This window comes from Phyllostomus discolor, chromosome 6 (genome assembly GCF_004126475.2).
Source record: "Phyllostomus discolor isolate MPI-MPIP mPhyDis1 chromosome 6, mPhyDis1.pri.v3, whole genome shotgun sequence".
Classification (NCBI taxonomy): domain Eukaryota; kingdom Metazoa; phylum Chordata; class Mammalia; order Chiroptera; family Phyllostomidae; genus Phyllostomus; species Phyllostomus discolor.
Window position 1 is genome coordinate 51,177,465 of NC_040908.2, and position 13,412 is coordinate 51,190,876.

At 53.4% G+C, this 13,412-nt stretch overlaps 1 protein-coding gene across 3 annotated transcripts in view; it reads left to right on the forward strand.

Annotated features, from left to right (window-relative positions):
• The first annotated feature begins 2,657 nt into the window (after nt 1-2,657).
• TET3 (tet methylcytosine dioxygenase 3) overlaps nt 2,658-13,412 on the forward strand; it is a 103,183-nt gene continuing 92,428 nt past the window's right edge. The window contains exons 1-2 of one of the 3 annotated variants that reach the window (XM_036028162.1): nt 2,658-2,680; nt 4,743-5,451. In XM_036028162.1, the coding sequence (XP_035884055.1) occupies nt 5,149-5,451 (303 nt within the window). In that variant the 5' untranslated portion in view covers nt 2,658-2,680; nt 4,743-5,148. Of the gene's footprint in view, nt 2,681-3,690; nt 3,895-4,217; nt 5,452-13,412 lie in introns of those variants that run through there. The other 2 variants (XM_036028161.1, XM_028515598.2) reach the window with 2 other exon arrangements.

Genomic DNA, 13,412 nt, shown 5'->3' on the forward strand with positions numbered 1-13,412 from the left:
GCATTCTCTGTCAACATTGTATTGCGAGCAGTCCGGGCTTTCCCTGGAGACGGGATTTCCCTTTCTAGCCCTTGGGGCACCTGCGCCGCCAGATCCTTAACCTCACAGAAGCAGTGGCCTAAAATTCACCGCCGCCCAGCCGGCCGGCCGTGATCAAAGGAGCCTTCCGCAGTCTACCTCCTCTAAGCGCCTGGGGCCTGAGCCTGGCCGCTGCCTCGGTGCTGAACTTGTTTCTGGCCCTCTTCCTCTAGCCCAGTATTTTTCAAACTTGAGCGTGCATCAGCTGAAGGGCTTGTTAAAACAGATCGCTGAGCTGTTTTAACCCTAGTCCCCGGAGTTCCTGCTTGAGTAAGTTTAGCGTGGGGCCCGAGAACTTGCCTTTCTAACAAGTTCCCAGGTGTTGGTGATGCTGCAGTCCTGGGACCACACTGAGCGAACCATACCATCTCTAGCTTACTGCTGCTCACGGAAAGAGGCTTTCTCAGTGCACCCACGCCGGCTCCAGCTGATCTCCTGCCCTGAGCGCCAGACTGGTGCACGGGAAGTGGCACACCCCTCGAGGCAGGGCCAAAGAAGTCTGGATTTTATTTTGGGGCATCCTGATGGGCTTTTGCGGGTAAGACGGGGGGGGGGGGGGGGGGGGACCTCTGGAAACTGATGGCTCCTCCGTGTTACTGGGTTATTTCATTGACCTCCTAGGGTTACAAAGGTGAAAAGACAGAGTCCCAGCCCTGCAGGAGCTCACAGTAACTGGGAGGGGAATGTGCAAACAACGACGGTGCCTGCCTGGATGATGCCTGTTCCGAGGGAGGGAGCAGTTAAACTTCTGTGGAGGGTGAGTGGGCGGGGCTCTGGAATCTGAAAAGCAGGGGGAAGTTTCATGGAAGAGCTGGCATTTATGCGGACACTTGGAGGATAAGTGGGAATTTGACAGGTAGAAGAAGTAGCTGGAAGGGGCTGAAACGGGAAGAGTTTTCCCCAGACACAAGGAAAGAGCAGCGAGACTGCAAGGTGCAAGGTTCCAGGGGGAGAAGCAGTAAGTAGGACGACCTGACAGGCAGGTCTCCGGCCTGGGCCAGGTTTCCCTCCTATCTCAGTGGCAGCCAGCTCCTTCCTTCTAATTGCTGACTCCTTGTCAGGTGCTGTCCCTCAGGAGCTGGTGTTCCCTGGGGATCTGTCCAGGCTGCCTTTTCCTCTCATTCTCCTTGGCCACTCCTGATGAGCTCCTCCTTACCTGAGGCCTCGCTGACAGGGGCCCATGTGTGTTCCAGCCCAGACTGCCCCTCAGCTCCACACTCATCTCGGCGCTGATGTCCCCAAGCATCTTTCCTCCTGTACTTTGTCTTGGTGAAAGGCACCAGCAGCCTCCTAGTTACCTAAGCCAGAGGACTGTGTGAAAACACCCTCTGTACATAGTTGGTGAAGAGTAAATTGGCATAGGAAATTGCTGGTACCACTTGCCAAGAAAGAATACAGGAGGAAAGATCCCAGGCTCAAATTCTGAGTCTACAGTTTACTAGCTGAGTGACCTTGGGATTACTTTATCTGCTTCCTTATCTATAAAATGGATTTAGTACCTACCGCACAAGGTTGTTCTATAGATTAAACAATAATTGTCATTTATTAAGCCCTATGTTAAGTACTTTACTTGTGTTCTCTTGAAAGATGGTGAATACCTGGCCCAAGGTCACTCTGCTAGCAAATGGCAAAGCCAGGTCTGGAACCCAGGGTTCTCTGGCTCCTAAGTCAGTGTCTTCACCTCATTTTCACACTGTCTCTCTTGAGATTGTATAAAAAATAGGGAAATACTTATGATATAATGTTAAGTGAAAAGAGGACAGCAAATGGTATAATCAGTGTGAGGACAACCATTTTATTAAAAAAGGAAACTACTCTGCCCACAGAAAAGGCTAGAGAGAAATGCAGCAAATGGTTCAATATTGTATTGGAGTGATGTTCGTCTTCTAATCTTCTGACTTTTCTACATTTTATTTAATATAATTTCTATTAAAATAAATTTAAAACATCGAACAATTATAACATTAAAAACAATTACAAGTCCACAACCTGTTCTTATGTTTGATTGAAAATTACACTCTATTGGTTTCTCTTCTCAGTTCTAGACTTACTTCCCTGAATAGAAACTCTTTGGTTCTCTCAAAGTCCAGGGTAGGAAGTAGGTATTGCAGCCATGTTCACCACGCACCCCGCAGCCGACAACCTCACCACTGGAGCAGGCTGTCAAAATCAAGCATGCTAGAAGGGAAACTCCAGACAGAACCCGAGCTTCTCCTACCACCTAGGGCTGCCTTGGACAGCGCTACCAGAGATCAGTAACATTTTTTTTTTTCTGAATAGCCGGCCGAATGCTCTTTTTCCAGTTCTGGCTGACTTGTTAGCTTCAGCCTGGCGGGGATGCCTGCCAGGTACCTGGATGGCTCCGTGAACACAGCCCAAACTGGTCAGGCCAGTCTGCCCGTGGTTGTTTCTGCCAGGACTTGCCCGCGCGCGCGCGCGCACACGCGTGTGTGTGTGTGTGTGTGTGTGTATTAGAGATCCACCCTTCTCCCCAGCAACCCAGGTAGGTGGAAGGCAGCTGCAGGCACCAGCCTGGCAGTCAGGCCAGAGGGGTGGAGTTGAATTAATCTAACCTGGAATTTCAACTTGGCCTGAACAACAGGTGAGGGAGAAAAGCAACAGAGAGAAGGGGCTGTTAAGCAACTTGGAAATATTCTTGTGCCTTGCCCCTTGCCCCCTGGCTGAAAAAATATCCCGGGGTGACTTTTCAAAGTGTCTGCGCCTGGTTACAGGGCTTGGTTGTGCCATGGTCCCCTCCAAGCTGTCCGAGCCCCTCCTGAACGCTTGTCCTCCTCGGTTACCCTCCGCGACGCGCCCGTTCCCCCTCCTCTGAGAGGCAGGGCGGGGGTATCGGATTAGTCTTTGTTTTCGACGCGAAAGAGCCGAGCGCCGCGCGGGGGAGGCTCGCGATGGCAGGGTCCTGGGGTCCGCCTGGGCAAGGCGCTCGGCCGTGACCCCCGCGAAGGTGCCCCACAGCCGGCCCGCGCGCCCTCTGTCCCCGGGTACCCCCTCTTTGCCGGCCAGGCTGACTCGGTACGCAAACGCGCGATGTCCCCCATTGTCCTGCCTCGAAATGAGCGAGCAGCAGTCGGGGGCGGGGGGTCAGTCGGGTCCGGAGCTCAGGAATCCCGAGGGTACCGGGGTCGTCCCAGACCGCCGCGGCCCGCAGGGAGTGGCAGGAAGTGGGGATCTCGGGCCGGCTCGGAGAGGGCCTAGGCTGGGAGGTCCGAGTGCCCCACCCCGTGCGGCCCGCCTCGCCCGCCGGGGCTGCAGAAGCACCGGAGGGCGGGGGCAGCCACCCCAAGGGGGTGGCCGGGTCTAGGGAGGGCGGACCGCGGGGGTGGGGAGGTTCTGCAGGTGCAAAGGCGCAGCGGTAAGGAACCCTGCCCCCACCCGCTGGTGGGTAGCCTGCTCCGTCCCCTCCCCCTCCACGGGAACTCCCTCCTTCGCGCAGCCCCAGGCCCGGCTGAGGGGGCTGCGGCGAGGCCGGCGGGGCTCCGCGGGGCCGCACGTGCGCGCCCTCCCGGGCGGGGGAGTCCCCGGGCGAGCACGTGCCGCGGCGCGCGGGGGGCGGGGAGTCCCGCGGACGCCTTCATTGCTGCTGCTGCTGCCGCCGCGGCCGCCGCTGCCTCTTCCTTCCTCCTGAGCCGTCCCCTCTCGGCTTGGGCGGGGGGCTCCGTGCGCCGAGCTCGGCTGGGCCAGGCGCTCCAGGAGGCGGGTGCCCCAGGCGGCGGCGGCGGCCGCGACGGTGGTGGCAGCAGCGCGGGCCGGGAAACTTTGCCCCTTTGTGCGCTCCGCCCCGGAGGCGGCGGGCAGGTCGGTGCAGTCGGTGCCTTTCCGGCTCCGGGGTGGGGGAGGGGCGGCGGGGAGGCGTGAGGGGCCCAGCCCCAGGGGAGGGGACGGCCCGGGGACCCGCCATCGGGGGGGGGGGGGGCCGCTACTTTGTTGCGGGGGACGGGGCTGGAGTGCCACGGGTCAGAGAGTAGCGGAGCCGGGTGGGGGCGGCGGGGCGGGGGCTGCGGAGCCGCTGGAGCCGAGCGGCCAAGGCCCCAGAACAAAGGAGCCAGAGCGGCGGCGCGCGCGCGGCCCGGGCCAAGCTGGAGCGCGCCCCCCTCCTTGAGCCCCCCTCCTTGCGCCCCCTTGGCTAAGCGGACTGTCCTCCCTGGCCTGGCGAACAGGCGGGCGTGGGGGGCGCGGCCGGGAGGCCAGCGAGGGCTACGCTAGGTGCGACCCCCCTCTGGGCTGTCCCCATGCTGGGGGCGCCTGGGCAGCCCCGCCGAGTGCAGCTCTCATCAAACTTTATTTTGAAAGCTCTTCTCCGTTGGGGAGGCCCCACCGACCTTCAGTGAGGGGTGTGTGGGAATTTGGTTGAAACTCTTCCAGGCCCGTGGGGGTGGGACAGAGGACGACTTTTTTATGTCATCTTGACCACCTTCTTCAATTCATGGTCGACGTGCCCTTAATAACCCATTGGGACCTCAGCCTCCTCCCTCAGGCAGGGAGTGGGTGCTATTGTGTCCTGCCAAGGGGTTCTGAACAGAACTTCATTGAACAAGCCCCTTTGCTTCCCCCATTTTCTCTTTTCCTAGCAGCAGGAAGAGGTTAACACGTGAAAGTTGTCCCTGAGCCCTGAGTGATGTGCTTCCCCTTTCTGTCTCTTTCAGGCAGCGTTGCCTTCATCATCCTGACTTGGGAGAAGAAATATCAGGAGAAACCCCTCACCCTGCTCTGTCCCCATCACACACCTGCTCACCTCATGCCTGGGTCCAGGGTGGGTGAGGGTGAAGAGCCCACCCAGTCAAGATGATCCTTTCTCTGGGTTCTGCTGCTGCTGTCGTCCCCCAGACCCTGGGCCCCAGCAAGTGGGAGTGTGGCCCCCAACTGAGCCCTATCAGACTGCTGCAGAGGAGGTGAAGAGGTGCCCACCCCAGAGACTGGAGCTACTTGCCTTCACCTTGTAGACTCTTGACTGTTTTAGGAAAGAAGGACCTGTCCGGTGGCCTTTGTAGCAGGCAGGAAGCTAGACTGTGGCTCAGCCCTGGCACCTATGCCCCCACTTCTGGTAGCGTCATGAGTCAGTTTCAGGTGCCCCTGGCAGTCCAGCCGGACCTGCCAGGCCTTTATGACTTCCCTCAGGGCCAAGTAATGGTAGGGGGCTTCCAGGAGTCCGGGCTCCCGATGCCTGGGAGTGAACCTCAATTCCGAGGGGGTGGAGATGGGCGAAAGAAACGAAAACGGTGTGGTACTTGTGAGCCCTGCCGGCGGCTGGAGAACTGTGGGGCATGCACCAGTTGTACCAACCGCCGCACACATCAAATCTGCAAACTGCGCAAGTGTGAGGTGCTGAAGAAGAAAGTGGGGCTTCTCAAGGAGGTAAGCTGGCCGGTGCTTGACTACCCTGTTCCTTTCTTGAGTGTGCTGTATTCCCAGGGGTCTTGGTAAAGACAGTTAAGCCCACCCACGCATTCCAGCCTCTTGGTCCAACTTTGAGTGTTAGAGCCATTGGAGGCTGCCTTGGGCTCCTTTGCTAGGCTGATAATTTATAATACAGTAACTAGGTCTCAGCAGACTGGACAGTGATATCCAGCTTTATCTCTAGAAGTTCCTTATCTTGCTGGAGCCCTCATGTATTTCAAGATCCCACCAGCACTTGGGTGATGTGGGGAAGTGATGGTGTCAGGTAAGGGATGGAGGCTGATGGGGTTTAGAAAGAAAAATCTGGAGTGGTTTTATGCTGCCCTTGACAGAGTGGGATATTTCTCTCTGTAAACCTTTTCTTGGGTACCAGTGTTTTTTCTCAGACAGACAGCAGGAGAGCCAGTTGAAATTGCTTGGGAATTTAATGAGTAACCCAGGATTTGGGTTCCCCTACTAAGTGCTTCTTGAAGTCAAGACTGTTTATCTCTGTTCCAGGACCTGGCTTAGTCTCTTGATGTGTCAGAAGCACTCAGATACTAATTGAATGAATGAATGATGTGTTTTTGAGACACTGTCACCTCAGGGAAGAGTACTCCCTGTATTTGGAGTAGCGGGGTAGAGGGAGGGGAGGAGGAGTTGAGATGAGATCAGAGGAGGGAAGTGAAGAGGCACTGACCCCACATTGGCCACCCTTCCCTTCCATGAGGTTGGTGGCAGCCGTGACAGCAGAGAGTTGGCAGAAGTAGGGACGAGCGAAGTCGAGCAGCTCGGCAGGCACGGTGTAGCGGCTGAAGTCGCTTCGGCAGTGGAATTGACGCTGGACAGAGACGGAGGCCTGCGCTGTCTGTGGGGCTCCCTGGCTCTGCCACTGATTCATCCAGAGGATTAGAAAACTGGTCCTCTCTCTGAGCCTGTCTTCTCTCAGGAGAAATGGAGGGGTTGTGCTTGATCTTTGAAGCCCTTTCCAGCTGTTTGCCATTCTGCTTCTGAGGGCTAGGGCACCTGTGGCTTTGATGGACTTGGCTGGGGTTTTCCTGATCGCTGGGTGCAGAGCTGTGCCATGGGCTTGGTGGAGCTGCAGTCCTGTGGCTAGGTTGAATGATGGAAGTATTGGGGGGCGGAAATTGGGTGTCGCTGGGATGTATCTGCCCCCTCTCACCTTCTCCTATCCACTCCTAGTGGATGTATAATATCATGGTCTTGGGATCAGAGACTTGGGGCCCTGTTTCCCTAGTCTCGGGTTAAAGCAGACATCTGGATCACATTTGCAGCTCCCATCCCAGCTTGGGAGAAGTGTACAGCCCTTTCCGTTGCTGGTGTTGGGGGGAGTGGGCATCATGCTGGGCCAATGCCTCATGGGTCATTGCTGAAAGGGTGGTGGGATCAGCGGTGAGTTTTACTCCTGGGCGTGAGATACGGTGTTTTGAGGTGGGGAGAACCTGTCCAGTCTAGTTTGTAAAGCTGGGTTCCTTTGCTTCCTTCCTTCCAGTGTTCACCCCCTTCTCCACCCGTTGTTTCATTCCATTCCTCCCATAATCAAACCTGAGGGGTAGAGGGCTGAGCTTTCTAGGCTGGATGTTCCTGGAACCAGTGGCCCTTGTGAACCAGGTTTAAGTTATTCTTCAGCAGCGATGAGACATACCTGAGCGAAAGGGGCTGGAGCGAGGCCAGAGTCCTGTCATCCTTGTGTGTGAGCTGCCGCCTGGCAGCTGGGTGGTCGTGGTTAAGACACCTGCGATCTGGGTTGGCTGAGGCTTAGAGACAGCCCTGCTGAGAGATGTGTGCACTGCCGTGGTCGGCTGCTCCTCCGGGCCCCGGGGTCAGGGAAAGTGTGGCCGGTGGCCTGCGGGATCCCAGGACAGAAGGTCCACGTGGTGGCCCATGACAGTGTCTCTCAGTTTCTGGAGAAATAATGGAAAGGAGACAATGGATTGAGCTTTTTTCTTAAAGTGAATTTTCTATGACTTAAAGAGGATTGCTTTGTTTTAATAATAGCTCAACTCCACTTCTTAATGTTTAAAACGTGCTCTTTTTTAAAAATCAAACCTATTGGAGTAACATTGGTTTCTTTTAGGAAATGATGGTGTTGATAGAGAGTTGATCTTTTTTTTTAAAGAAGTCTTAGCAAAGTACAAAAGGATAACTGGTATCAGTCTCCATAACTTTTTTATCAGTCTGCGAAGGCTGAAGGCGTGGGAACCACTACCCGGGCAACAGTGCGTTTAATGCATGCACCTCTAGCAGAGCCGAGGCGCCTGGAGGCTCTGCCTGAGCGAAGGAGCTCCAGAGTCAGCGTTTACGGGGACTGCTGGGACCTTAACCATGCAATCTAAGCAGCCAGGTAGCAGAGGAACAAGTCCCGGGATTGGGGAAGTTGAGAAAGGAGGAGATGCATTCCTGGCACCTGCGTTTTCTTTGGTTTTGGTTTAGGATTAGAACTTTAGAATTTGGCCCTGACTCTTCAGGTGGAACAAGACATGGGAGTCTCTTGGGAATCAGAGCATCTCCTTGCATCCTTGTTCCCTGGTATTTCCTCTTCTGGGTGCCTTTTCCTTACTTCCATCCTGTCTGCGCCTCTCCCGGCTTCCTTTGAGCTACCTGCTGACAGCCGCTCTGTATCATCCTGTAAGCAGCTAAATATTATCTTGGGTTTCCTGGCTTCCTTCCCTGCTCCTCACTCTTTTCCCGGTGGAGGGGGTGGGTGGTGGTGCTGTGGAGCCCCTCCACTCACAAGGGAAGTTCAGCATTGTAAGGCTAGAGACAGCTCCCAGGGTGGCCCTCCCACCAGGGGCAGATGACTGCCGCTCTGGGTCCTAAAGTGCAGTAACACACCTAAAGCGTTGGTTCACTCCTGTACCACAGTCGTCCTTCCTAGTTCCAGGAAGCGTTTAGGTCCTGGGCTGATGCCCGAGGTTGTGTGACCGCCACATTCTTGTTACCTGAGTGGTGGCCTGTGGCACACGACAGCTGATCAGAAAAGTCCAATCTGGTGGGTGTGGAGACACAGTGGTCTCAGAACCCAAAGGAAGCCCTGTGCTGCTCACTCTCCTGAGTATCAGTTTTCTCATTCGTCAGATGCGGTAACCCTTTTTTCTGCAGGGCTGTTGTGGAAATTGAGACCAAGTGTGCACAATGTCTGACACATAGTAGGTAATCAGTGCTTGGTGACAGAACATCCCTAGAACATCTAGAAAATAATTAATCTTTGCACATGCACAGTTGTGCATTAGTGAGCCTCTGGGTTGTAATTTTAAAGATGCAGTTCATATTAAATGTTTATCTCAAGACATTCTCCAACATGCTCATATCAGAATTGCAGGGCCAGGCAGAGGGAGGGAGGAGTTTGCCAGCCTCTTTGCTGGGGAGGAGGCTGGACAGCAGGAACAAGGAGCACTCTGGTCCTTTGCAGAACTGAAAAGTTGCTCATGGACAAGGGAAGTGAACGCCTGGTAGGGTGGGAGAAAAGCCCTTTGTGTGTGTGTAGGGGGGGAGGTGCTGCACTGGAAGATGTATGCACAAGCGTGGAAGCACGACTGAGAATGTGATCAGTGAAAAGGGAAAGAAATCGGAATATATATCATGTGAGACACTGTCTGACACTCAGCCAAGTGGTTGAAACAGCTCTCCGTGCCCGTTTTGAGACAAGATACCTTGGAATTAGGGATCGCTCAGCAATATTAGAACAGCTGGTGGATTTGTGCCTCACCTGCTGTGAGATATGTCTTCCTAAAGATAGAGGCTATGAGGAGGGATTCTTTCCACCAACAAAGGGAGAGTTGATGGGTAAAGTAGAAGTGATGAGACTGTAGAGAAAGGGACCCCATCTTAGGGTGGTGAGGCCAGAGAGAAGACTGGGCAAGAGAGGTGTTTACCATAGACTTTACACAAATGTTTTTCATACTGCTTTTCAAAAAAGTTTTTAACCCCAAGGCCACAGGCTCTCAAAGGGAAGTTAGCTGGAGGGCTAAGATGGCTCTTTAAAAAGGAAATGATGAAGGAACAGTCCTGAATGGTGCCCTGAGGAGGAAGGTGGTGGGCGAGGGGGAAGAGCCAAACGGGCTGTGTGCGGCACGGCTGTGGCCTGTTCCTTGGGCGGAAAAGGGTGCGTGACACCAAAGGTAGATTCACGAGTGGTCTGAACAGGGGTAAGAGGAGAGTCAGGAACTGCAGTGACCAGAATATGCTGAAGCTGGTGGAAAATACTCAAGACAATAAAAGCCTTTTATTACTCCCAGTAAGAATGAGAAGGAAGGGGTAGGCTTACAACTTCAGAGAGCATAACCAGTGAATGACACAGAGAGTAGTAGCCATTGGGCCCCTGTTGTGTTAGGAGGTATAAACAGGGAAGGACTGAAGCGTGCATGGCTAGGAAAGCAGAGCCAGCCGTCTGCCGGAGTCTGAATCATTCATTCCCTGCCGAACACCTTCAGACGTGTATGCGCGGTGACATCTTCATGAATTACGATGACTGAAAGGGGGCAAAAGACCAGACCCAGGCAAAAAGTTCAGTTTGTCAAAGAGATTTGGAAAATTATAACTTCAATGTCAACTTTTGATGGTTCTAGACCAGATTGTTACAAAGGTGGTTTGTGAAGCTTTAGAAAGGCAGGTGGTGAACTTTGGGGGTCCCTGTGATTCTTCACAGAGCAACACAGTCAAACTAACATATCTTCAGATAAATGATGGTATCTCCTGCCAGCTTCTTGGACAGATCAGAGGGCCAATTTTTTATTTAAAATCATCCTGAAGAGATGGCACTGGTATAATTGCCCTGTTTCAATCTTTCTTTCTTTCTTTCTTTCTTTCAGAAAGAGAAATATTGATTTGTTGTTCCACTTATTTATTCATTCATTGGTTGATACTTGTATGTTCCCTGGTGTATCAGGACAATGCTCTAACCAACTGACCTACCTGGTCAGGGCATCCTTCTTTAGTCTTCCCCTGCCCCTGCATTTATTTTATTTATTTTTTTCAATTTATTTATTTGGTTCAACCTTTTTGTCAACCATGTGGACCAGGGTTCCATCTGGGGCTCACCTGGGTCCCGCCCCTCCACATTGATTTAATTGGTTTGGGGTGGACCCACAGGGGCTGGGGCTCCCAGGTGTATCTGCTATGTAGTTAGAGTGGAAGTCCTTTGATGCATAGGAGAGCTGAGGTGATGGGCACCTTCTGAACTCTTCTGCAAACTGCTTAGCTGAGTCTTGGGGCACCTGAGTGGTTCACACCCATACTCCCACCTTGCTCATTATTGGACCAGCAGCAATGACATCACTTGGCGCCACCTTAGACTTAGTGAGCCGTAATGTCCACTTTCACCAGACTCCTAGGTGGTCTGTGTGTCCACAGGCGTCTGAGGAGCTGGAGACCGTGAGAAGGGAGGGGGCTTGGAGAGGAGGACAGAAATAAGTCTTAATAAACAGGTAAGAGAACCCCAGTTGCCAACAAGGTTAAGGAGGATGACCCAACCATTTCTTTACCCTGTAGGCCAGGGAGACCAGAACCTCTTGAGATTTATTCCAGGTTTGTTGCTCTTCTGGAGCCCGTTTGCTGCTTGTCTAGTGAGTCATTGGTAAAACCCTCTAGGGACCTGTGTGTGCTCTGAAGAGAGTCAGGAAAGGGTTCTCTGATGTCTGCTGTTCAGGGGCCTGACTCGGGACATTGGAGACCCCTGAGGGAGTAGTAGCTGATGGTGGCTGGGAAGAGGAAGGGTATGTTCATAGATTCCTGGAACCTAAGGAAGGGCCTGGAGGCCTATGCAGCTGAAGGCAGTCGTGCCTTCTTCATCAGATGTAGGTAAGGGGTAGGTGTGTTAGATCTGTGGGTAGGTGGTGGAGGAAGGTGCAGGTATTAAGCTGGATAATAGATTAGGGGTTAAGGAGACAGGGGCAGTGTGGGACAGTGGGCCCAACCAAACCTGATGGACTTTAATTAGGGTAAGTCCAAAGTCACGTACTTGCTTTAAAAAAGAGAAGGAATAAATGCAGAGCGCTGCCTTCCTAGCAGGTGAGAAGAGCTGAAACTCGAAAAGGAATGTTGATAGCCTGTGTTGAGGACATCTTTCAGAGCAGTCACAGGAGAGGCAGTGGAAGGAGGCTGGCCTGTTCAGCTTGGACACGGGTAGAGGAATGCAGGCAGCTCTGGGGTGGAAGACGGAGTCAGCTCTGTCACATAGAGGAGTGTGCAGAACATTTCTTAGTGGGTGGGAGTTGTAAGCAGGCACACTGAAGTCCTGCTAGAAAAAAGAATTGTCTAACGTTTGTAGCTGTTCCAAAACTGAAGAGCAAGCCATACCCAGTGCTGCGTTTCCTGTGTCTGGGCCGAGGTGGGGTGCTGAATGGCAGGGATGTTATGAGGACATCCTCTAAAGGGCGGAGGCTTCCACCCTTGGTATCTCTTGCTAAAACTATGTAAAGTATAATATCAAGGCTATGTTCATAGTCCTCAGATAACTACATTGCAGAAGAAACATCTCCTTTAGACCATAAAGTTTTTGTCAAGTTCTAGACAATCTTATACATAGACCTGATCTCAGACCTAGGTTGAAAGAGAATCTGTGAATTTTCTGCAAACTTCAGCCAAATGCTGAGAGTGTGCAGGGGTAGCTTTTCTCAGGGAAAAGGGCCCATGGTTTTTGGTAGATTCTCAAGAGTATTCATGACTTCTCCAGATTTAACAAGCGTGCTCTACCTGAGCTGTTCAGTATGGTAGCTGTTAGCCATGTGTGGCTATATAAATGCAAATTAATTAAGCCCTGACCGGTGTGGCTCTGTGGGTGGGGCCTTGCCCCACAAAGTGAAAGGTGGTCAGTTCTATTCCGGGTCAGGGCACGTGCCTAGGTTGCAGGTTCGGTCCTGAGTCGGGTGCATATGAGAGGCACCCAGTCAGTGTTTCTCTCTCACATCCTATTTCTCTTCCTTTCTTTCTCCCTCCTTTCGCCTCTCTCTAAAAAATAAGTAAATAAGTTCAAATTAATTTAAATTAAGTAAAATTAAATTCAGTAACTGAGCCGCACTAGCTGCCTTTCAAGTGCTTGCTAGTGGCTGGTGAGCTGAACGTGCAGATGACATTTCTGGGTTGGGGAAGTAGCTGTCCTGGGTGACCGCTCTCAGAAGGATATTTTGGGTTAGGATCCCTGTCCCCACCCCAAGGTAAGTGGTGAGGGGTGTGGAGGGGGACGGTGGTTTCCTGGGTTCTAACCCACAGTGACGCTCACTGCTTCTCCTTGTGGGCGTGGCCATGTTTTAATTATCTGCTGCGGGGGAAAGAATAGCAAGAGAAGTGGGGTGTGGCTCTCCACCCAATGGCTCTGTCCAGAGCTCCCTAGTAGAAAGGGGCGTCTCCCACCCACAGACCTGACTGGAGGCCATGGTGAAACTAGATCTGTTTAGTTTTGGCCCCAAGCATGCCTCTGCACAGACCCTCCCGGAGTCAGTCATCACCTCTGTGCTTTGGGCCTCTTATTCTCGAAGCTAGTGAGGTGACCAGCAGAGTTGGAAGACCACATCAGGGGGCTCAGGAGCTGTCACTAGTTCCCCTTCACTTCTTTGCCGCTCTCTCATGGGCTGAGGCAGGACACTCGGGCTGCCACCTCCTCTCCTACCTTGAGCCCTGCTGCAGTCCGGCTACTGCCTTTGGGGGGGAGTTCTTGAGGGTTGCTGGAGTGTCTACAGGGCCTTTCTGCAGGGACACCTGGAAGGCACACGCCCCTCAGTGGCTTTGTCCCCTGCTGTTTGCATAAGAAATCTGATAACTCAGGTTTTCACTAGTCACCCAGGGAGGGGAAAAAAGAAAGCCACAGCCTGGCGGGGGGCCACGGGCCGGCCTCCAGGCTGTCCTGGCGACTGTAGGTTGGGGGGGTGGGGTTTGCTTGCTTTGCCTCAGGCTGCACAAGCTGCCTGCCCGCCCTGCTCACT